This window comes from Coenobita brevimanus, chromosome 14 (assembly GCF_032717465.1).
Source record: "Coenobita brevimanus isolate Jiangsu-jjx chromosome 14, ASM3271746v2, whole genome shotgun sequence".
NCBI classification, from domain to species: domain Eukaryota; kingdom Metazoa; phylum Arthropoda; class Malacostraca; order Decapoda; family Coenobitidae; genus Coenobita; species Coenobita brevimanus.
The window spans coordinates 1,587,862-1,610,560 of NC_136967.1; the positions used below are offsets into that span (position 1 = coordinate 1,587,862).

The 22,699-nt window shown below is 39.6% G+C and overlaps 3 protein-coding genes across 3 annotated transcripts; 2 read left to right on the plus strand and 1 right to left on the minus strand.

Moving 5' to 3' along the window:
• Nucleotides 1-2,195: 2,195 nt before the first annotated feature.
• On the minus strand, nt 2,196-6,395 carry trsn (translin). Its single transcript, XM_080286923.1, has 4 exons — nt 6,225-6,395; nt 4,401-4,579; nt 3,054-3,202; nt 2,196-2,645 (listed from the first exon to the last, which is right to left on the minus strand). The coding sequence occupies exons 1-4, from the start codon at nt 6,378-6,380 to the stop codon at nt 2,452-2,454; spliced, it is 678 nt and encodes a 225-aa protein (XP_080143049.1). The 5' UTR covers nt 6,381-6,395; the 3' UTR covers nt 2,196-2,451.
• A 2,216-nt stretch (nt 6,396-8,611) lies between these two features.
• Nucleotides 8,612-17,003, plus strand: LOC145418559 (F-box/LRR-repeat protein 12-like). The gene is made up of 6 exons (XM_080286929.1): nt 8,612-8,757; nt 12,009-12,187; nt 12,497-12,672; nt 14,273-14,416; nt 15,253-15,416; nt 16,891-17,003. Exons 1-5 carry the CDS (start codon nt 8,666-8,668, stop codon nt 15,367-15,369), a joined length of 708 nt encoding a protein of 235 aa, XP_080143055.1. The 5' UTR covers nt 8,612-8,665; the 3' UTR covers nt 15,370-15,416; nt 16,891-17,003.
• LOC145417799 (transmembrane protein 60) lies at nt 16,906-18,597 on the plus strand. Its single transcript, XM_080286417.1, has 2 exons — nt 16,906-17,304; nt 18,424-18,597. The coding sequence occupies exons 1-2, from the start codon at nt 16,906-16,908 to the stop codon at nt 18,595-18,597; spliced, it is 573 nt and encodes a 190-aa protein (XP_080142543.1).
• Nucleotides 18,598-22,699: the final 4,102 nt, after the last annotated feature.

A 22,699-nucleotide genomic window follows, 5' to 3' on the forward strand; every position in this document is an offset into this window, starting at 1 on the left:
TATAGGAACTGAGCTCCTCATGGGGCAATGTAGGATTGGATGATGGATGGATGAATGAATATCATACTTTTAAAATCCAATTCGAAGGACACACACACACACACACACACACACACACACACACACACACACACACACACACACACAACCAGTACAAACGAGCATTTAACAAAAAATGCAGGTAATAAAAAATAATGAAGTAGTAAAACTAACCAGTTTCCTTTTTTACCAATGCTAACTCAGAGTATACAATGGATTTTTTTTTTCTTTGTACACCAGCAAACCATTTACTACACTGGGTGGTAACCATATAACCAAATTATGGCACCTAGTTGTTTAGTTGGTAATTGTGGTGCTCCAAACGGATTGAGCTGGTGAAGGTTTATATCCAAGGGGTGGTTGGGGTTACTGCTCACATAATGCCACTCAGGGATGAGTGAGGCTGGTCACTCTCATCTCAAATGTCAGGACCAACATGCCTAACCCTGGGCTCCTACGCTCCTCTTGGGGCAAGGTAGGATTGGATGATGGATGGATGGAATTAATCTAGAAAATTTTCATTCACCATCCCCATTCTACTAGGCCACTTGTCAAATATATGAATAATGCCTAGCTAACTCTTGTACAAATAACTTAGTAAATCATAAGTTAATGTAGGTTTTATGTGGTCACACATATAATATTCCGGAAACAGCTTACCAATAATTTTCTGGCTCTAACTGTCCTGTGCAAGTGGCAAATAATATCAATAGGTAAAGGAAAGTAAAATCAGGTCCCTGTTATAATGAACACAACTTAGTGACAGATACTGACAAAAAATATACTGAAAGTAGACAAAAAACATACTGAAAGTATGACAAATTTGAAACAGTAATTAACCTCCCCTGAAATGAAGACTAAGAAAGAAATACTGTGGAATATATATGACAATAACAAAAATAATGATAAGCAAATTAAAGGATACCATTAAAAAACAAACAACAAACTAACAATAGTCATTGCATGTGATATAAAATAGTCTCCTCCTAGTGTCCCATTACAAACTAGGATAGTCTGGACAAGAATAAAAAAAAAAAAAAAAAAAAGTCAATCTATCATCCTTCTTTACAATGCCACAGATAGAAATACAATAAGCTGTTTACAGTGCGGCTGCCAAACTCTTAAATTTCAACCACACACTGAGCACAAAAACATACCTGCTTTACATCACAGTCATTCTGAGGCAATAAACAAATCATATGAAGTAACATATGTACTTCACACAGTTACACAAACTATCACAGACCCATACCCACCGTTTCTTCATAATTTTCTGTATCTGGCAACTGCTCATCCTTGTCTCATATATCTCAAATGAGGAGCCTAGCCCTGGTTCCCTACCCTCCTGATGTGGCAAACAGTATATACATAAAAATAAAAAAAGATCCAAGAGATACAGAATTCACAAACTGGTGCACTAGGGAGTCAGATAGGGGTGAACTGTTCAAACATATGTGGGGGAGCAGAACTCTGAATTAAAATAAAGTTTCACCTTTAGCAACGATCTGTTTTCTGTGTGTAACACTGCAAAATAAAAGGTGGGTCTGGGTATTGTAATTCAACATTCAAAGTGCTGCATCATGGGTAGTGGGGGGACTCTGAATTCTAAAAACGTAAAGGTCTGATCACCCCCACGTCTTTTCTTTGCGTAATGTACAACAAGCCACAAACTACTGTGAGGGGGAAGGGCCAAGGAGGGGAGGATGCAACCTAGAAGCTGAGCACCACCAGGCTGTCTTTACCAGAGACCTACAAGTTTGCAAACCCACAGGTGATCCAGTTACTGAGCTACAGCATCCACAAACTGTGATGGAAGGCAGGGAGGGAGGGTACATACAACACTCAAACTTGACAGGCTTAGATTACTGCATATGCCTATTGTGTGTGTGAGGGTGTACATGCAAAGGTTTTCCATTCACTGAGGGACGATGTCCACAACTGGTGATGTCTGGAAGCAGATCTAGCAGCACATCATGTGACTCTCTGAATCTGGGTGACTTCCTTTTTTAGTTTCTCCTTGCTGTCACCAGATAGTTTTATTTAGCTAGGGAAAGGGTTCTTGTAGTGAACAGGTTTACTAAGCCTGTACCTAACAATTCCAGTATTAAAAAAGAAAGAAAAAAAAAAACTATCCTAATATATATAAAACTGTTCTGTTACAGTGAGAATAAACTGAAAATCATGTCATCTGGATTCAAAGGGTTAAAACAATAATATCTCTCTGTACAGCATGGGGATACAGTAAATCAACAGGTACAAAAGTCAATACAAAGGTGGGAACAGAAACATGACACTCTAATGGTGGTATCTACACAGTGGACAAACAAGTGCTTCACAGAACACATTCCTACCTGAAGATCTCATTGTCTAAATAAATATCCCATACTGTATCACTGTTTCATAACCCCAACCCTACCCTGATGTTTCCATCTCTGGGGGTTTGAGGCCACGTAGGGTCAAGTTGTAAACTACTTCCTCGGTCTTCTTTAAAGCATACTTAAGCTCGTCAAAGCGCTTGCGAAGTTCATTCTTAGGGTAGAGAAGAGAGTATGCCCCATGAAGCTCACGTAAGAAACCACGAATCTGATACGGTCGTGCATAGTCTCCTGAAAATGGTGTAAGACAAATGAGTTACTGACATATTTGGTTCTATGAAATGCAATTGTGATTACTTAATCCTGCAGTCTGAGGACCATCATATTAATTTCATTTGTGGATATTCTAAATTATTTTATTCAGCTTATGAGAAGACCCTAACAGTGAAAATGGTTCATGACGGCAATTTGGTATCTGACCCCTCTGGTTCCAAATACTGTATAATCAAAGTCTAAACTGGACTTGTGCATGTCACATGGTTTGACTTTTCCACAATGAATTCAACAAATCTTCAAAAATACTCACTTCCCTTACTGTGCATGAGAGACAGAGAAGTCAGGTACATTAATGTTCGAGAAAAAAGGGATAAAAGTGAGTAAACAGGTGATAGGCACTTTACTGCAACCTGGCAACCTCACCTGCACTAACAGCATTGATGGCAAGGCGAGCAAGGTCATGGGTGAGAGCAAGGGCACCCTGCAGGTAGTCCTCCAGGTCCAAGTGGAAGCCTTCTTCACGCCGTGTACACAAACCCAGGGACCCAGCCACCTCTTCGTGTGGGGCGAATCTGAGGCACGGCAAAGAATATTACAGGAATGAGGGATATGGCATAGAAAGTAAATTAAATGCTTCCATTCCCACATTACCCTCTTTCAGACATGGGAGCTCCAACACTAGGATACCACAGTCCAATATATTCAATGGTTAATGATCAGCCTACTTCTCTTGATGATGCTACATAGTTGATAAACAGTCACTCTTGGGGGTAAAACCTTTGTGTATCGACTCTTTGATGTCCTACCATTGTAAAAATCCTGTCTACGGTCCCATTTTTCTTTTACTTTACCAGCATACTGTATAATAATCTAATGGGCCACTACCCTCACCCTTGCCTGTCTCTAGAGCTTGTAAACAGCATTAATCATTACAGTCATACAACATCCTCCTCTCAACTTTCAGTGCATATAGCACCAGTCTCTGATAATCACAGTATATTCAAAGTGTAAGTGTTACCTGATCATGTATCAATGTTGCATAACTTGTCTCAATCTAGCTCGCTACTAAGGGCAAACAAAATACGGTAATCTTAAAAGCTTACTTGGAAAGTGCGAGCTCGCCAGCAGTGTTTCACTGCTAAAGAATGTTCTCAGAAAGGTTACTGCATTTAATGGCTCTTGTTTGAAGTAATAAGTGCATGTCTTTTCACAAAACTTAAATTAATACTTTTATAACAAAATTTAAATTAATACTTTTACATTCAAAAACAGTTCTCCCAGATAATCATGGATAAACATACAGTATTTAGAATACATCAATGCTTTAAGGTGGAACTGGACAGATTTACAGTGATCAATCAGCTGTAGCTTGTACAGGAAGCAAGGATTCTGTTCTCAGCTGGAATAAAATCTGCTAAATGTTAGCATCCAATTTAGTCTACAGTATACAGTAAATGTTAACTTCCAGGCTTAGACTATAACTTTCTCCCCTCAATATAATGTCTCTCCACACTCGGTGACACAATGCTGTGCAGATACTCTCTCATAAACCAGAGACAGTAACTAGCTAGTTGAATTTTTTCTCTCTCCCTCTCTCACACACATAGAACTAACTTAAACACAGATATACGGTACAAAACAGGTTCAATACTAACCCTTGTAAGCATGTTGGAGTCTTTATAAATAATTCAAAGGTTAAGGGGTATGGGTCTAGGTTACCACAGTCCTCAGCCATACAAACTACTAATACCCACACACTGCCTCTCTCACCTGGCCTCCTGTAGGTAAGTGATGAGACAAGTGGCTGCAACGAGCCTTTGTGTGGTGGCACGGAAGGTGTGGTGGTAGCGGTAGTACTCCCCTGCAGGCACCCGACTCCGAATCTCACCATATTGGTCTGGCACTCGGCTCAGCTCGACACGACACTCATCACATATACTGCCAATATTCTGAGGGTGGAGGAAAGTGGGTAAATAAATCTTGTTCACTGTCTATCAACTTCTCAATCTACCCAACACCAGAAGCCTTAATCCCATAAGAGGTGACCACAAACAAGTCACCTCCATGTCAACCTGTCTTTTGCCATCTGGCTACCCTTTCACCACCTAACACCACCCTCTCTCACATACCTCCCCACCCCATCTCTCCATCTCATCCCCGGTCACCCTCTCCTCTTCCCCACACTCCTCCATTTCACTCACATACACTCTCCTTGTAAGCTTTTCTATCTCCATCCTCTCCACATGGCCAAACCATCTTCAAGTATTTCTCCTTATGTTTAAAGTACAGCACACAATTTTAAATATACAAAATCCATCCACATATTCATCATCTACTCCTCCGTTGCTCCATCTGGAGGGTAGGGGTCCAGAGCTATGTGACTTGGTCCAGACATTTAGGGCAAAAGTGACCAGCATATGTAATACAATAATCTCAACAATACTACATTTCCTCTTAATGAAACCCTGAAGTGCATTCAGCAATGGTGAGGATGAGGATTTTCTTGGCCTTAGAAAGTTGCATGGTACATCACTGTATCAGCAGATTACCATCCATCCATCATCCAATCCTACGTTGCCCCATGAGCAGTGTGGCAGCCCAGGGCTAGGCAAGTTGGTCCTGACATTTAAGATGAGAGTGACCAGCCTCACTCATCCCTGAGTGGCATTACGTGAGCAATCAACCTCAACCACCCCTTGGATATAAACCTTCACCAGCTCAATCCGATTGGAGCGCAATAATTACCCATTAAACCACCAGGCACCATAATTTGGTTCTATGGTTACCACCCAGCGTAGTAAATGGTTTCTGGTGTACGGGAAACCATTTGGCTTGTCACTCAGTGCAGAGGCACCCACAGGCAGAAGGAAGAGGAAAAAATGAAGGAAAAAAAGACAGAAGAGGAGGGAAGGAAAGAAAGATGAAGGAGAAGAAAGGGCAGACACCTGAGAGAGCTCTACATCGAGTGAGTGGATGGTGAGCACCCCCACCTTACATTAACAGAAATCAAATCTTTCTATTCTCACAAACAAATCATATGTTAGTCACCTTCTTTCTCAACAATCACCATTTTATTCCTATCAGCATTCAGACCTAGTCACTCAGGGACTTAACTCAGTGATGTCGAACCTATTATGGTGCAGTGGCACAGCCAGAGGGCCGGTCCTGGCCACTCCTACTCCTAAAATATGAATGGCCATCCCAGATTTCTTGAGGAACACCTTCAGATCTGCCTGAAGTGTTCTCTTTGGGTCACCCATAGGTGGGCTCAGCCACCCCTTTGTCATCCCATTTAAAAAAATCATAGTTATGCCACAGCTTTGGACTATGGTGCTCCTGTTAACTGGGTGGAGAGATGCCCATTCAGCAACCAAACCTTCATACTGTTCCCCACACTTCATTGTGGTGAGGTACTGTCTGCTGCAGGGGAGCATCAGTTCACTACATGGGATGACCTTGGATGGGAGGTTGCCTGCCTGCAGCTGACGGGTCTGCTCGGCCAGACACACTAGGGTTACTCAACAACAACAAAATTATGAACATGAAATCTGATCCCACCTGCACATAGTCATCAGACTATTGTCATGCATGTACCTGGACGCCTTGTGTGTTGTGCATCCTCTCCAGTATGGTGGTAAGAGTGAAGGATGTCTTCTCTAGCTCCCTGACAGCTCCTTGTACACTCTCACGTACCTCCGCCTCTCGTTCCACGCATGACCCATACGTAGCAAAAGCTTCTGTGATGTCCATGTCTGCTGATATGGGTACCTGAAACCACAAGAAGGGCAACATACCAATAAACAAAGTACAGTACAGTGGAGCTTCAATATTTCAGCATGAATAAGGCTCTATGTTTGCCAAATAATCTAATACATACACTCCTCCTCCACAAAATTACATAATTATCATATGTGTTGGGTGTGTCGTGATGCTTAAATCATTAATGCACCTAACTCAGTCTACATTTTGTATTAATTTGTTTCATCAGTATCTGCACTTTTATTAGTTTCCATGTTAGTGGATTGGCCTAATGTTACCAGTAATTGTTTTGCTGCAGCACATGCCACTTTCTCTTCATTTTCTAAACTGATTAATTGACTGTTTGGTATCTTCTTAACCTCTGTCAGGCTGATTCTCTGTCAAGTAGTTTACTACCCCTGAGTCACTGTTATATTCCACTTCACTTCCCATAAAGTAGAATCTTATGTTAGGTCACGTCCGTTGGCTGTCAGTCCGTTCCACGCTTTATCTCAGAAATCAATTGTTGGAACTTCTCATAGTTTGTATGACTGAAGGGCCATACAGAAAGCTGATGTCCGTCTTTCTGAAATTTTGAAAAAAATCTAAGAAGGCCGACTTATGAACAATTTTCTGTTTTTGAAACTTTAAGTCCTTTATATCTCCTTTAGTATAACAGACAGGCTTACGGACTGTATCAAAGTGGAATATAGTCTCTCTGGGACTACTTTATAACCAATGAGGTACTGCATAAGTACGAGGCTTGCGGTGTCACCTGTGCAGACCTTTATTTTGCCTCATATAATGATGATAATGTTTGGAAGAAAGGTTTATAGGCTACCAAAAAGTAAACCTGTCATCAAAATTTACCAAACATGCATGGGCTGCAACCAATAAATAACATCTGGTGAAATAGGCTGGATCTGGCTAAAGGCAATTAACTTCACCTACACAAAACTCAAGTAAATGAAGCAACCCAAAATTATCGCAGTACAAATAAACAGTACATGTAGTAACAGTAGGCTAGATGAAATCCCAGGCTCATCTGAAAATGAACCCAGTGGACTGGACTGCTGGCTAAAGTTAATCTCCTGAAATTCACCATCCTCCTGTCTGGGGATATGGAGGGAAGTAAGAGATGTCTTTATAACTAAGCAATGAAGATGCCGTTATGAAGGTGACACCACATACAATAAAGGCGTTCCTCTCCAGCACCATACCGTACATTAAAACCAATAAGCAACTTCGTAAAAAGCGACATCAACTCTTATGAATCAGTGTTTAACTTGACTTTATCAAAGCACACAACATCACCTGACCTGCTTTCTCGTCAGATTTGCTAAAATGGATTTGTACAGGGGTGTACACGTTCAACTGACATCCAAGCAACCTTCTACTCAGGCACGCGACGGCGGAGATTTTGTAAACACTGAGTTCGCAGGCGAAGTCAAACCAATCCGCGATGGTAAATAGTTTTGGTTTCTATAGCAGTACAATCAATCAGCGGCCATGAGCGCAGGGCAAATAATCACTTACAGGTATTCTCGCATGCTAACTCGACCAATTCTTTTTTTTTTTTTTTTCCTAGCTGGGAGACGTAGTGCTGTATACTTCTCCCCTCACCTTTATCATTCTTTTTGTCTGCCCTCCTTTCTTCCTATTTCTCCCATCTTTCCTGCCACTTTTTATTACTCTTTTTTTCCTTTTCAGGTGGCTTTACATCGACTGACAAGCCAAATGGTTCCTGTAAGCCAGCGGAAAACCATTTACAACGTTGGGTGGTAACCATATAAACAGCACATAGGTGTTCCCTACATGTCAACAAGTGGATTAGCGGAGGGTTATTGATCCACCCGTAACAACTAAGTCAAATACAAACAGCAACCCCTTACGGAATTATTGCGTCTGGCTATAGGTAGAAAGATAAACAGCATTCGGTCGAGTCGGTGGCATTGGTTCGAGGCCCGGATTTGCCCGGATAAGCGAAAACGAGGATATAAGTAAACATGGTTGCCCAGTGTTGTGTACCATATGACTGTTTTACAATCGGTTGTACTGTATAAGTTTGGTATATTTAAGTATGCTAAATGTCAAGGCATATATTAATGTTATGTTTGTGTTCGTATCCCTGTAGTGTTTACTTGTGGTGCTGAAGGAAGCTGGGACGGTCAGGCAGTGGTGGCGTTCTGTCATCTGGAGAATGGATTGATGAGATTTCTGAAAAACATCCTTGATAACGGATACAGTCACAGCGCTTCCCTTCCTTCATAAGCAAATATGTCCGTAAATACAATACGATGTCTTCCGTGAGCTTGCTAGATTTACCGGAGTCAGTTCTGTTGAAGATATTTTCTTACTTGTGTGCTGTTGACCTTCATACACTCTGTAGGTAAGTAATTTAATCGTTTAATTCATCTGCCATCAGGATTTTTTCATGACCTGCCATTATTGTAGCTTCATTAAAATTTTACGTCGTACGGTGTATTATTATGGCCAACATCAGATGATTTTCTTCAGAGAAACCCCTGCCTTACTGTAGGTTCATTACTGTATTACGATATTAAGCAGCTTTGATGGTGTAAAATGTTACTCATTAGGGTCAGGTGCAGAGTCCACCTCTTTCAATCATGGCCTTGTTTTTAATGCTGAGTGTGCTTCAGGCTTCCTTTAGTAGTGTCTTAGAAATTACAAAGTCCTTTTCGTATTGCATTTGTAAACTTTTAAAACTTATTTTGATAATATTTATGGAACAACTTTTCAGATTCCTTATGTCCATGGGAGACAAGCGAAGAGTTGAGGCCCAGAACGGAGATAATACAATGCCAGGATAGTCTTCATGTTTAAAGTTTAAGCCCCTGCAATCCGTACGATGCCTTTTTCATTATAAACTTGTTGCTACAGGACAATCTTACTCAACTTAGGAAAGGCCTCTCATCCTGAAGGGGTTTATTAAGGCTGTCTCTAGCCCAGCCAGTTCAAAAAGTCTATCCTCAGCGGAATAAAATAGTTAGCAGATGGCAAGATTAAAACAAAAAGATGACTCTGGGATGAATGGAATGAATTACACAGCTTGGTGTTCCCTAGTGACACGACCTTCTACCCAGTGTGTCACCCCTCTGCCTGTGCTGTTGTTGTTGTGGTTGTTGTCGCTCTTGTCTGTCCAGGCTGCACCGCTACTGCTGCGGGCAGCTAGAGTGTCTTGAGTCCCTTCTTTCTAGCACTTTTTTCACCATTTTAAGTAATGTTCCAAGATTGTTTTTCAGTAGTTCCTGTACAGTTTCTTCAGGTTTTATTGTCATCGTTAAATCCTTGTAAGCTATGGATTTAAATAAATGAACTATATTTTCATCCTCCTTTCCACACATTTCACAAATCAGATTATTTTTGTATTATTATAATTATGCTTAATGTCTATTATTCTATGTTAGTCTTAAATACCACTTTTGTGTCTTTAAATTTCAGTGTTTGTATGTAATGTATTCAGTATTATCTTTTATCCATTCTCTTGTTTTGCTTTTTAGTGCCATTTCATTCTGTTTCTTTAGTATTCTTCTTTTTTTTATTTTTTATTTGTAGCCTTCTTTTCCCTCCGTTATGGTATGGTATATCGCACATTATTATATCTGTTTCAGTTTCATACATAGGCCTACTGATGAGTTCTTTAGCTTCCTTTTCAGTATTGCACTCTTTCTCACTACTGTATTCATTATTTTTGCTTCCAGAGTACAGTATATTCTTCTCTGTGATTTAGTTCCACGTAATACTCAAATTTTCTTTGGTGTGCTTTGCTTTTGTGTTGTAATGCACATTTGGGTGATGTTGGAGGCACTTTGAATAATTTTCTCAGAAAGTCTGTCTGAATATGTTCCATTTCTTTTTTTTCTGTTTTTCTGTCAGGAGTTTCCAAACTTCTGCTCCATACAGTACAGTACCGTACATAAAGTTTTAGGCCCAGTTGTATTCTTTTTGTTTTTGGTTCTTTTCTGTTCGGTAGGTTTATTACTATATTTGCTGCTCCTTTTCCTTTTCTTATCCTTTCCGTAATTTTTGTACCGGTATCCGGTTTATTACATCTCTTTATCATTTTCCCCAAGTACCGGTATTTCTGACATTTTGTTTTTTCAAGTGGTTTCCCATTCTTTATGACCTCTTGTTCTTTCTTCCCGTTGATCTTCATTAGTTTTTCATTCATTAAATTCTACTCCCTTTATATTTCTACAAACATCTGCTGTATTAACAACTTCCTGAATTTTATCAATCATGTTAGTTGCCATTTTGTCATATTGGAATATAAGTGGGTATAGTTCTGTACCATTTATTTTCCGTTCTGACTTATTGGATTTTAGCATTCTTGTGAGGGAATCTATTGTTAGTGCATGGATCTGTTGTTGTGGCCCAGAGGCTTGTCTAAACGTGAATGTGGTGGACTCTAGGCTGAGTCTGCCATATTCCTGCAGTCAACAATTTTCCTTTTGGGAAATAGGGGCAGAGTTGATCTATGGTAATGGCTTTAGCACTGACACTTAAAGAATTTTCCAGGCACAGAAGGTATAATGCCTCTCTCTCCTGCAGCCATTATAACATCAGTTCCTGTACTCACTGCCAATAATTTGATTGTCAAAAATTATCTGACGTCCTTGTGAACTCAGAGCTTGTTCTGGATTTTGAATTTGATCAGTGGTATTTGGAGACCAGAGATGGCATTTATACTTCAGCTGTTAGAGCACTGGGAACGTGTCATAATGGCAGCAGATGATCATTATGTATAGTTTAACATGTACAGTGATTTGGTTATTTTTACAGGATAGTTATAAAGGGCAGGTCCTTGCTCATGCAAACTCCCAGATTTATGGCTGTCTTTTCTTTCACCATCTTGGCTACCGGTATTGTTAACCTTTACATAGCTCATACATTCACCGTCAATTAATATTTACATCACTTTCTTCTTGCCCATTCATGATGCATAAACAGTCTCACTCTTTCTTTACACCTGTGCATGCTCACACTTGACCATACAGTCATAATGAGTATGGCAGCACAAATGGGGTTATTTTTTCATGGCAACCTTTCCATCCTGTTCTGTAGGATAGTAAATATTTAAAGCTGTTTAGAGAATAAATGGCATTATTGAAGGTATTGGTACAAAAAAGTCCTCATTTTGTTGTCTTTTTAAATTATTATGGTTGCTATCAAGTTCACAGTAAATCACAGAAAGGTTGCCTGTTAAAGTACCATTGTTGCGTATGAAACAGTTTTGCCAGTTTTTACCAATCGCATCTTATATGTCAGTAGCAACTTACCTAGCCCAGGGCTCCTACACTCCTCATGGGGCAACGTAGGATTGGATGATGAATGAATGAATGAATGAACCAAGTTTAAGTAATGTACTCAACCAGTTGTAAGGAAAAATGTGAAATTTGTAAACATTTATACTCTCATGGAAATGATAATTTTTGCTAGCTTCTAGTTACTGGTTGTTTCTGTTCTGCATTTAAGCAGATTTTGTTTCAGTGCATTTATGCATGTATGTATCTGTATGCTGTCTCTGTTTCTATCTGTATCTGGCAACAGGTATCTATATAAAATGGGGATTTTAGATATTATTGTAGGAATATAGCATACTTATCTCTATTTTCCCAGGGTACACCCTCGTTTAAGGCGGGTGGTGGGTGATCTGTCCCTGTGGCGTCACGTGGACTTTGGCCGTGCTCCACTCAGCCTCCAGTTCCTCCACAAGTTTATCCGTTTCCTGGGGCCACACACCATCACCATCTCGGTTACTGGTTTTGTCAGGGGCTCTGCGAGACTCCATCCAAAGGGTGCGCAGTGTTCCAGTTGTGGTATCTCATAGGATTATGCAGTACAGCAAGTTGTTGTTACTGTATATATTGTTTTTTTTTTTTTTTTCCCCTCTCCATTCATTCCTTGGTAATTTACTGAAATTACTGATATATTGCCACTTGAAAGTTTCATTGATACAACTTCACTGTGGTAGCGAATTTTGACTTCCTACTAAATATACTGCGTCACTTTGAGTTTACCTCTATTGTGTATGATTGTAGTTACACAACACAGTGATCACCGTGGAAGTAATTTTTATTGTAGTGCAAGAATTGTTCCTTTTGCAGGGTCACAGTGCATTTCTGAGGCCTTTCTGACAAGTCTGAAGCGTCGTTGCCCTCACCTGCAGGAGTTGCATCTCCACCGCTGCTACATTAATGCCGCCACCACCAAGTTGTCCTCCCTTCCTGCCTCACTAAGAAAACTGTCTCTCTGTGGATCAGCACTCTTTAATCTTCCCCAGGTTCGGATTGTATATACAGTATACCTTTACTCTGAATCTTTGATGTTTCCAACACTGGTATAAATCATCTAGTTCTATAATACTGATCTCTGATAGACCACTGCTGTGCCCTCAGAATTGAAGAAAAGGGGTGCAACCCATGTAGGCTATTTCCTGTGTACTGTAAAAGGTGACTAAAAACAGCAACAGCCAAGGGACTGAAAGTCCCCCATCCCTTTACAGTACAACACCAGCAGTGGGACTAGGATGTAATGACCTTTCTGTCAACTTGTGCTCTATCTTCGTAGCTGTTTTGACACAGGAAGGGGAAAACTGGAAGTGGGACATCATTTTCCTAAAATTCTTATTTCATGAGGGATCAATAGACTTCTCTCTGGATCTTCTTATCCAGTTTTGTTGTTATTGTTATTATTTTGACCTTAAATCTGGTACTGTATATATTGAATCTAGTGAACGACAGAAATCTATCTACTTAAGTTGTATGCTTAAGGAGATTTTGTATAGGAAACCACCCACTGGCATCTTTCTTTTGGTGCAGGGATGTAACAGGCCTATCACGTATAATTTGTGGCATAGGAAGAGAGGGGTGATGTTGTACCTGGGGCTTCTTTTCTCCTTATTTATGCCCCTAGGGAAGTTATAAGGGATTTCTGATATTTAAGATTGCCTCATCCTGTAATAACATTTTTGAAAACTGGTAAGGATGATAATAATTATCAAACACTGATGACTTTTGTGCCATTTTTTAAAGAGCTGTTCTTTAAGCAGATGACATTTGGTTATGGACATTTGATTTAAAAAATTAAGTGCACACTTCACACAAAACAACCTCCACCTCAAGCAGTAGATTTTTTTTGTTTTGGTTTTAAATAACAGAACAGGAAGGCAACACAATTGAATAAAAAAAATAATCCATACACCAGATTATAGGTTTCCTCCAGTCATAAAAAGTCTGTAACAGTTGGACTTGAACAGCTGTTGGTTGAAGTTTGGGGGGAAACTACTCTGGGGAAGCAAGTTCCAAAGAGATGCAGTTGGTAGAATAAAAGAATTCTGATAGCAGAAGTTCTGCAGTATGGCAATGTAGCAAGTCCGGTCATGAGCGCTGCCAGATGCCCGTGTAGCGCAGGAGAAGGCATGGAGAGGTGTCACAATAGATGGAACTTCGTCTGAGCATTACCTTAAAAGTATCTGTAAAATAATGCAAATGAAGCAACATTCCTTCTTACTTGTAGGGGAGGTTGTTCATTTGTCATAGTAGGGTTATTAATAATTCTAACAGCTTTGTTCTGAATTTTGTCTAGTTGTTTTAGTGCAACCTCTCCACATCCATTCCACAAGGGATCCTGCAAAATACCTATTGACTTTAATGTGGTTTGGTAGACCTGCTTTCTTGAGGGTGTACTAAGCTGTACTGCTTGCTAGTGACATTTCTGTCTTTTCCATGGTAAGCACTGTGTCTTCATTATTGTCCACATGTGAAAATAGATTCAGCATGCAACATCACAGTTGTACTGGTCATTTAGGGTATCATTAGACCATTTCTGCATAGTGTTTTTTTTTTTTTTTTTTTTTTTTCTCATGTTTACCTCCATGTCAGAATCGTGTTGTGGTGGTGACGTCACCCTTCTTCCACCTGGAGAAGCATCTGCCAGCCCTGGAGGAGGTGGAACTGGAAGGTTGTGGCTCTTGGCTCACACGGCAGGATCTTAATATTCTGATGGGCCACTGCCCTACGCTCCAGGTTCGTGCTGTTGTCTTTTCACTGTACTGTATTTTGATGGGTATATCCATTTGGGTATACACATCTCACTGAATGTTACTGGTAACTTAGACAGGTAGACAAGCTGTACTAGAATATGTGATAGGGTACAGATTAGTTGATTGTGTCACAAATGAAATATCACTCATTGTTGGTACTGTATACCATCACTTTGTACAAGACCTTTCCCAACTTTCCATGGACTGACCTACCCGGTAAATCATTTATGTATGGCAATTCAGCTTTTTCTTCTAAGATCTAAATTTTACAGGCTTGGCAGTTCAGTATTATGTGCACTAGATAACTTATGGATAGGCTGCATTTATGCTGTTTTCTGTACTTATGGGTACATAATGACCCCATTTCGGTGTGCCTTACGTGGTTTGTACATTGCTGGTAGGTAAAATGATACTACAGGCGATCATCATTTTGTACTACCAAGATAACTAATTTCTTCGCTACGAGGGCATCATTCTTATTTATTTGTGCTGTTTCCAGATCATTTTATTCAGCATAGGGAAGAGGTTAGATAAAGCCATTATTAAGTCCTAACCTATGAATCGTCATCCCTGAGACAAATAAAATTATCTGGTGGTTGCAAGAAGAGACTGAAAGAAAAATCCATCATATTGAAACAGTAAACTATGTGGATGATGCAGTTAAGACATCAGATCTGCCTTTGTGTGTGAAAGAAGTGGGAAGATGGGAAAATATTTGCTCCTCAATGTGTGAAATTTGAAATGTCAGCTAACTTTCAAACAATGTCTTACAGAACAGAATTTATACCTGTACTTTATTAAGAATGTGTTGGCTGTCAGATTGTGAGCGTGGGCCCAGCACGGTACACCCGCACAGGACACTGCTCTTGGGATAAGCGGGAAGACACCAAGAGCAGCAGTCACATTATCACCTCTCGAAAGTGGCAGTTACTCTGAGCTCCTGTACTTGAGACTCTCGCAGAATTGATGGAAGCTAGTTTAAGGTACAGTATAATATTTGTCTAGCGAGCATCCATTACAGCGTGTATATTGCATCCACTAACTCATGCTAGAAAGTTTGTTTATCCCTTTGATTGCAGTGAACTTTAGGAGTTGAATGTAATTGTTTGATCTTAATTTGGACTTAATCCTGAGGTTTTCTGTTCTTGGCCAAAGCATTAATCATGACGGTTTCTGTTTATTGTGCCCTAGGTTACTCTTGAGCATAATAGAATTGTCAGTAACTGAAATATAATGCAAGCACTGTAGATATTTGCAGTCAAAAGGTAAAGATAATACAAGTACAGTATTTTTATATCAGAAATAGGCTGAAGTGTTGCTAGATTACCATTTCACTGATGGCTGTTCTTGAAGTTCATCTAAAGATAAAATAATAACGTGCATATGACTTTTGCTTAAGAGGTGTCCGTTTCATTGTGCAGTGTTCATACAGCACTCCCTTGGTATCAACAGGTTTTTATTTATATATTCATTAATTTTTTGTATTCATCATTTCCAAGGCGGGCAAAACAGTTTGTTCCACTCTTTCAGCAAGGCGTCACTGACAGCATCTCCCCATCAGCCCGCAAGTTGCCTGCTTTCGTCTCTACTCATTTCCATCTACACGTCTCACTTACTTTTAACAATATTCTTAGTCCATGTAGCTGAATGGGTATTCAGTGCAGATGAGACAGGCCTATGGTGGAATGAAATATATAAAGGAAATGAATTTTTAATCATTAAATCACATTATCATAAGAGGAGATATGTAAGAATTATATAATGTATATATAAAGGCATCCTTTGAAAAATCAATATGGATGGGTATTGCGTATTGATAGCTTTGTAGGAACATAAACCCTGTTGATAATGAGGGAGACCCGTATTTCTCTCATTGTACTTCTTTCCTGTTTCTGGATTGTACCTATTGCATATTTAGTGTGATTCAAGGTTGGGGTGATGATGATTATGATGATGAAACAGCCACTCAAAATCCAAGACTCGTTTACATAGGCAGAACTTGTTTGATCTACTAACTCCTTCACTCAAGAGGTCTTTCCAATGATTAGTACAATAATCTGGTGGTATGGAGAAGGCATGAGAGATATAGACCTTGTAGTGAAGGGGCTGATAGAGAGAGATTCTAGGCTCTGTACTGTAAGAGGTCTTCCCCTTAAACAGAATAAAGGTGTCTCATGGTAGCAGGGATGAATTAAATGTAAGGAACATTGTCCATCAGTCCATCATTACATGAGGAACCTAGGGGCCTGGGGTTAGATATATAGAGTGAGTGTGGTTGGTTGCTGTTCCCTAATGTGTGACCAATAAACCCCATCTGTTCTTTGGATTGAAACCCTTATGGACCACTGAAGTTGGATCATGTATTTAGTTTAGTGGTTGGCTTGCAGATGCCTGGTGTTGGTAGACAGCTTTTCATGTGAAGTGGGAAACTGAATGAATGTTTTCCTTTCTCATCAGGTGTGAGTAGCTGTTATGGCGATGCTTCACCGAGCATTGTTCACCTGGTTCCTGCTGCTGGTGTTCCTCATCCTGCTGGCCCTCAGGTTAGACGAGCGCACCAAGTGGAACTGGTTCATAGTGTTCATCCCCATGTGGTTTTATGATGCAATACTGCTGGTCTACATAGGCATACATGTCGTCAACGAGTGTCGTACGGCTGCAGGTGGAGCTGGGGGGGGCTCGGGGCTACGGGGTGGGGCCAGGCAGAGGGTGGTGGCATTTTTACAGCGCCTCTGGCCCCTGTCTGTTGTGATTCTAAAAATGTCATTTATGGTGGCGCTGTGTCTGAGGCTTGAGAATCCCAGTGCAGACATACCCTCATATTATGTGTTGCTGCCACTGTGGGCACTACTGGCTGGGCTGTGTGGGAGTGTACTCCATTGCCTTGTATTGCAGTACCAGGAACCTTATCCATGACCAGTCTGAGTATAATCCCAACCACGTTAATGTTCTTCAGATTTGTTCAACTCTTCTACAGATGATTTAAAAATTGTTCAGTACCTACAGATCTTTCCTCAGCAGTCTATAATGCTATAATTCTTTGCTGCCACAAGACTCATTTAAAACTCTGTTGCACCAAGACCACTGCTCCTGCTAATATTGAGTTTTCACTGCAAATTCTTCAACAACACTGTAACCCACAACATAAGAGTTACTACCTTTGTATCAGTATAGAACAGTTTCAATCACCTTGCTCTTTAACTTATTTCTCTTCATTGCTCCATGCCATCTCCATCTCTTGGGCTTATCCATAATTAACTCTCTTGGCTCAATGGCAGGTATAGAGCTGAAAGTTGGAACTTTTATAAAGCTACTTTTCTTTGAGACAGGGTGTATTATATAACCAGAATTTATTGTGGTGTGATTACAGGTGTGTGACCCATGTTTAGCAATTTAAGTTCATTAATATATTTATGAAACATGGATAGCAGTCCTCTTACTTAGAAGAACTGTATGAATTAACATGAATTTGTTTGTAATGTATTGTACCGTTTATTATTATGAATTATGACTATATTAGAATACAGTGGGGCACCAATTTTCTTGCCTAATTGGGTCCAAAAATAATGCGCGAAAGTGGAATTAGCGAAAGTTGGGGCATTGTCTTTATGGCAAAAAGGCTAATTGGTTCCCGGTTATCCTAAAGTAACATCAGATTTTCATTTTCACTTGCAATACAGTACATCAAATCACTATTGTACATTGCATTGTGAGATATAAACAATAAAAACTGTACAGTACACATTATATGAGGAGAAACATACCACAGAGACCAGGTTGAGGTGTTTAATGGATGTTGGGGGTAAGTATCCGAGGCGCGTGGCGGGCTTATTTAGCCACGCCAGACGTATTGGCGCCACCTCTTGCTGCGTCGCTACCACTCTCTCTCTCTGCCTCCTCAGATGCAACTTGATGCAACACTTCCACTCTGTGCTGAATTTCCCTTAGTGCTAGGTTCTCTTGAACAAATCCATCGAAATCTTCATCCAGGTTAAGCTCCTCTATGGCACTGTCAGTAGGGATAGCACCATGGTCGGCTGCCCCCTTGGCTTCCAATGGTACTTCCACCTCCGTTATTTCCTTAGTCTTCTGCAGGTAGCGTGTGATAAGAGCCTGCTGCCCTTCATGGATGCGTTTATTGAACATTTCACCAATCAGACTTAGTGCTGATTGAAAGCAAGCAATAATTTTCCCCACACTACCAGGTATAGTAGAGGCCATTGAACCGTGAGAATCCAACACAATGGAGTTAGCACGCTCGTACACAATGGCGGGAATGGGTGGACAGAGTGTTGACATGATGTCATTCAAGATGGCGGTGGGTTGTGGGCGGGCGGTGCAGGAAATTCAAAGTTCAAAATATTGTCCCAAACCCAAAATTTGTGCGCGAAAATCGATTTTTTTCAAGCGAAAGTGGAAGTTAGGGAATATTTGGTGCATGCCGCGAAAGTGGATTCCGCGAATCCTGCTGTAGCGAAAGTTGGTGCCCCACTGTATACCAGTACTATATTGTAAAAATAATTCTTATTGTTGTAGAGTTATACATTTTTATTAGTCACTGTAGGTAGTGTGCAATTCTGGACAAGATATGCAGAGTGATCATGGAGCAGTTATAGTTTATTTTAATGCCAAACCCATAGCCCATCCCAGTTTTAGGTTGAATTAGGGTTGGGATTATGATGATGATAAAACTATACCATAGTTTTATCATTGGAGTTGTCATGCAGTATCCTCATGACACTCCTTATCACAAGATAGAAAAACAATATACACCCTGTACAGTATAATCATATAGCTATACACAGTTTCCTAGAATTTATACACTTCAGATGCTCCGGGCTGTGATCAGGGACAGAGGCAGTGAGATACATAGCCATGGACCTGTATCCTCATCAATTAACCCTTTAATACACTGATGTCTTTCATGTTGTTCTTGCTACCTCCGAACTATTTAATTTAGCTTTAGAAAGACCTCCAGGATGTGAAGGGGTAATGAAGTCTGTATCTAACCCCTTTCCTTGGAACAGTTTGTCTTTACCAGAATATAGTCATCCGGAGATACTGTGAATGAGATTAAAAAAACATCATTGGATTGAAGGGATTAAGGAGGCTCCCCAGTACAGTACATCTTTCTTACCAATTTATTTCAGTGTTTGGTACGTTTTTATATTCGTGTTTATGCAGTACGTGTCAGTATGAGTAAGAAATTGATAACATAGAAGAGAATAATAATCTGTTATGGTATATAGAAAGTAAATTGCCAAGGAAGTCTTCTTCTTCTTCTTCTTTATTATTATTATTATTATTAGTTGTAACAGTAGTTGTAGCCCCAGGTTCATCACAAATGTGAACCCAGTTGACTGCAGGTTGAAGCTGTCCTCGAACTGCAGTCCACCATCCTTCATTTGGGGGGGATAGGGAGGGAACTGAGGAATGTTCGTATAACCGGGCCATGAAGCCACCCGGGTATAATGGTACCACCACGTTGCATCCCTCTCCAGTACCTGTTAAGGAAGATGTCGGAATCTTTTCCCTGATGTTGGCCTTGGAGGCTTTCTGGCAATTCTTCCATAATAATTTATTTCTTTTATATTACTGTATTTATATATTTCCTGTATTGATATACATTACATAAATACCTTGCAAGAACATATTAAAATGTACCAAACACATTCTCATATAGTTTATTTTTATTTTTTTCTGTCAACATATATTACATAAATACAGTATTAACATACCAGAAATATTTTTCTTGTACAGGCGGTCCCCGTTTTACAAACATTTGACCTATGAATTTTCGACTTTACGATCTTGTACTTTTAGTACAGTATTCAACAAATTACATGAGATATTCAACACTTGTATTATAGGACAGGCTTTGCATTAATGATTTTGCCCAACTGTAGACTAATGTAAGTGTTCTAAGCCCGTTTAAAAGGCTTGTTAGGCCTTGCTAAGCTATGATGTTTGGTTGGTTAGGTGTATTAAATGCACTGTTGACTTACAAAAAATTTGACTTACGATCAGTTTCTCGGAATTAACCCAGTCGTAAGTCGGGGACCATCTGTATACTGTATTTTATTTATATCTTTCTTTTTATAGATATACATAAATGTCATGCAAGAATATATTAACATACCAGAAGCAGAAATAAAGTGGTAAGGAAGAGGTGCAAGGGAGCTTCAGCAGGTGATGAGAATACTGGCCCTAGCCAGTACTGTACTCCAAACACGGCCACTCAGCTGTGGCCAACGTAGTGAGCGAAATGATCTGAATTTTTATTAGAAGCTCTTTGGACACCCCTTTTATACACTTGTCATAAGCATACTGTGAAAGCAGTAATATTTGCTTCAGTGAACATAGCTTCTCTGGTGCCATGAATCAACAGAAAATGGTTTTATGATGTGAATAACCAGGGGAATTTGGATGTGACTGTTATCCACAAGTACTGTAAGTGTGAGATATGATATTGCTTCACACTCATATAGGTATCCAAGGATTTTGAGATACTGTAGTTAGTAGTTTTTGTGAAGGATTTTTTTTTTTTTTTTACCCAGGCATTCATAAGAAAAAACATACTGTACTCTTTGTTTTTAAAACTCAGTCCCCCTCCCCCTTTTTTTTTTTTCTGGTTGTGGATATGAATTCAATATTCTTTATTTCTGGTGTGCATTTTCATTATATCTATACATAACCACATTAGCACCTGAATCCTATGACTCATATCTCTAATCATCTTATAAGTATCTTTTAAGCCTGCACTACCCAGAACCCTCTGTCACCAAGGCTTGTGCTTCGTACACCTAGTTTGTACACTGATGTTGATATAGGAATGTATGTTCTCTAGGTTAGAACTACTGTATTTACAATATCGGAGGTTTCCTCTTGAATGCAGTGATGTCCTTGTTGAGTTTATTCATGCCAATACCGGAGTGTTTTATTCTGGTTAGGAGAGTGCCTGTTGGTGAAGGAGTTAAAGAATGTTGTATCTAACTTCTTCAGTTCAAAATTCTCTTTCCTAAACTGGATATAACTGTCTGAAAGTTGCAAGATTAAGATAAATACTGGTACATCCTATAATTCAAGAGGTTAATCATCTTTTCATATGATCATGGAAGAGGCAAATCACTGAGAGGCACCACTTTCACTGTAATGAAGTAAATGATATACAGTACTGGTCACATGAACCACTTTGTAAATTTTTCATGTATCAGGTTGTAGATTATATACATCAAATCGGGGACTTATTGTGAAGCTTTTGTATTGCCAGATATCCCCGAGTGTTACCTGCACACATGCTCACTACATCCACATATTTCATGGTTCACTATCCCTCAAACACTGCTAGGTAGGGTTTCACAAGTCTTTCCCGTCATTTACTCTGTACAGTATAACCGTTCACAGTATGAGCCCATATATAGTGTTAAATTAGCCTGATGTGATTCATGTTTGGCTTGATGTATATTTGTTGTCTGGCACTCTATTCCAAATTTCATTCAGGGCAACTGTAGCAAAATAATAGAGGAAAGAGTGTTATTTCAGTGATGTGAGGAAGAGTTACAAAATGTGTGTACTGTAGTAGATTAGACCTAGTGCTGTGTTCTTGTTTGCATAGGGGACTTTGTAGCACCCTTTCCATATAATGCATACAGCTCCTTGTTATTCCCTTGCATGCTGTTTAACCTCTTTAATATTGACATGGTTTGCACCAGTAACATATAAGAGCATATGAAAGTGTAATGTGTATAGTAATTTACTCAGGAAGAAGTGTTGCAGAGTCCCTTAAGCCAGTAGGAATACCAGTCTTAATTACAAGTACGTGAGAAGTGAAGCCAGTTTAGAGGAAGGAAATGTTCTTGAAATTGTTAGCTATCATTGTGTTCTTTGAAGTGCTAATGTAAGGTAATGCCAGGCGACAGAAAAATATTGTGGACGCTTGGCATATCTGCGTTGTTATGTCAACAGACTCTAATGAAAAGCTAAGTGCTAGGTTATATGTAGTAAGAACTTTGATGGAAATTTTTTATATTAGAAAATTTTGAATTGCTGTACACTTGCAGTTTTTAAGTACAATAAAGAAAGAAATTGTTTATGGACTTTTTACTCTTTTATTATTGACGCAAGCATTTTGTCCGGATAAAATGGAAAAATGTACGTATAATGGTTGTACTGTATTTGCAAGCGCTTTAGCTTGTGAGGTGGAACCAAGGATATTAAATATATCTAACTTCCTTGGGTGTGACCAAATATTCTGAAAGACTGAATG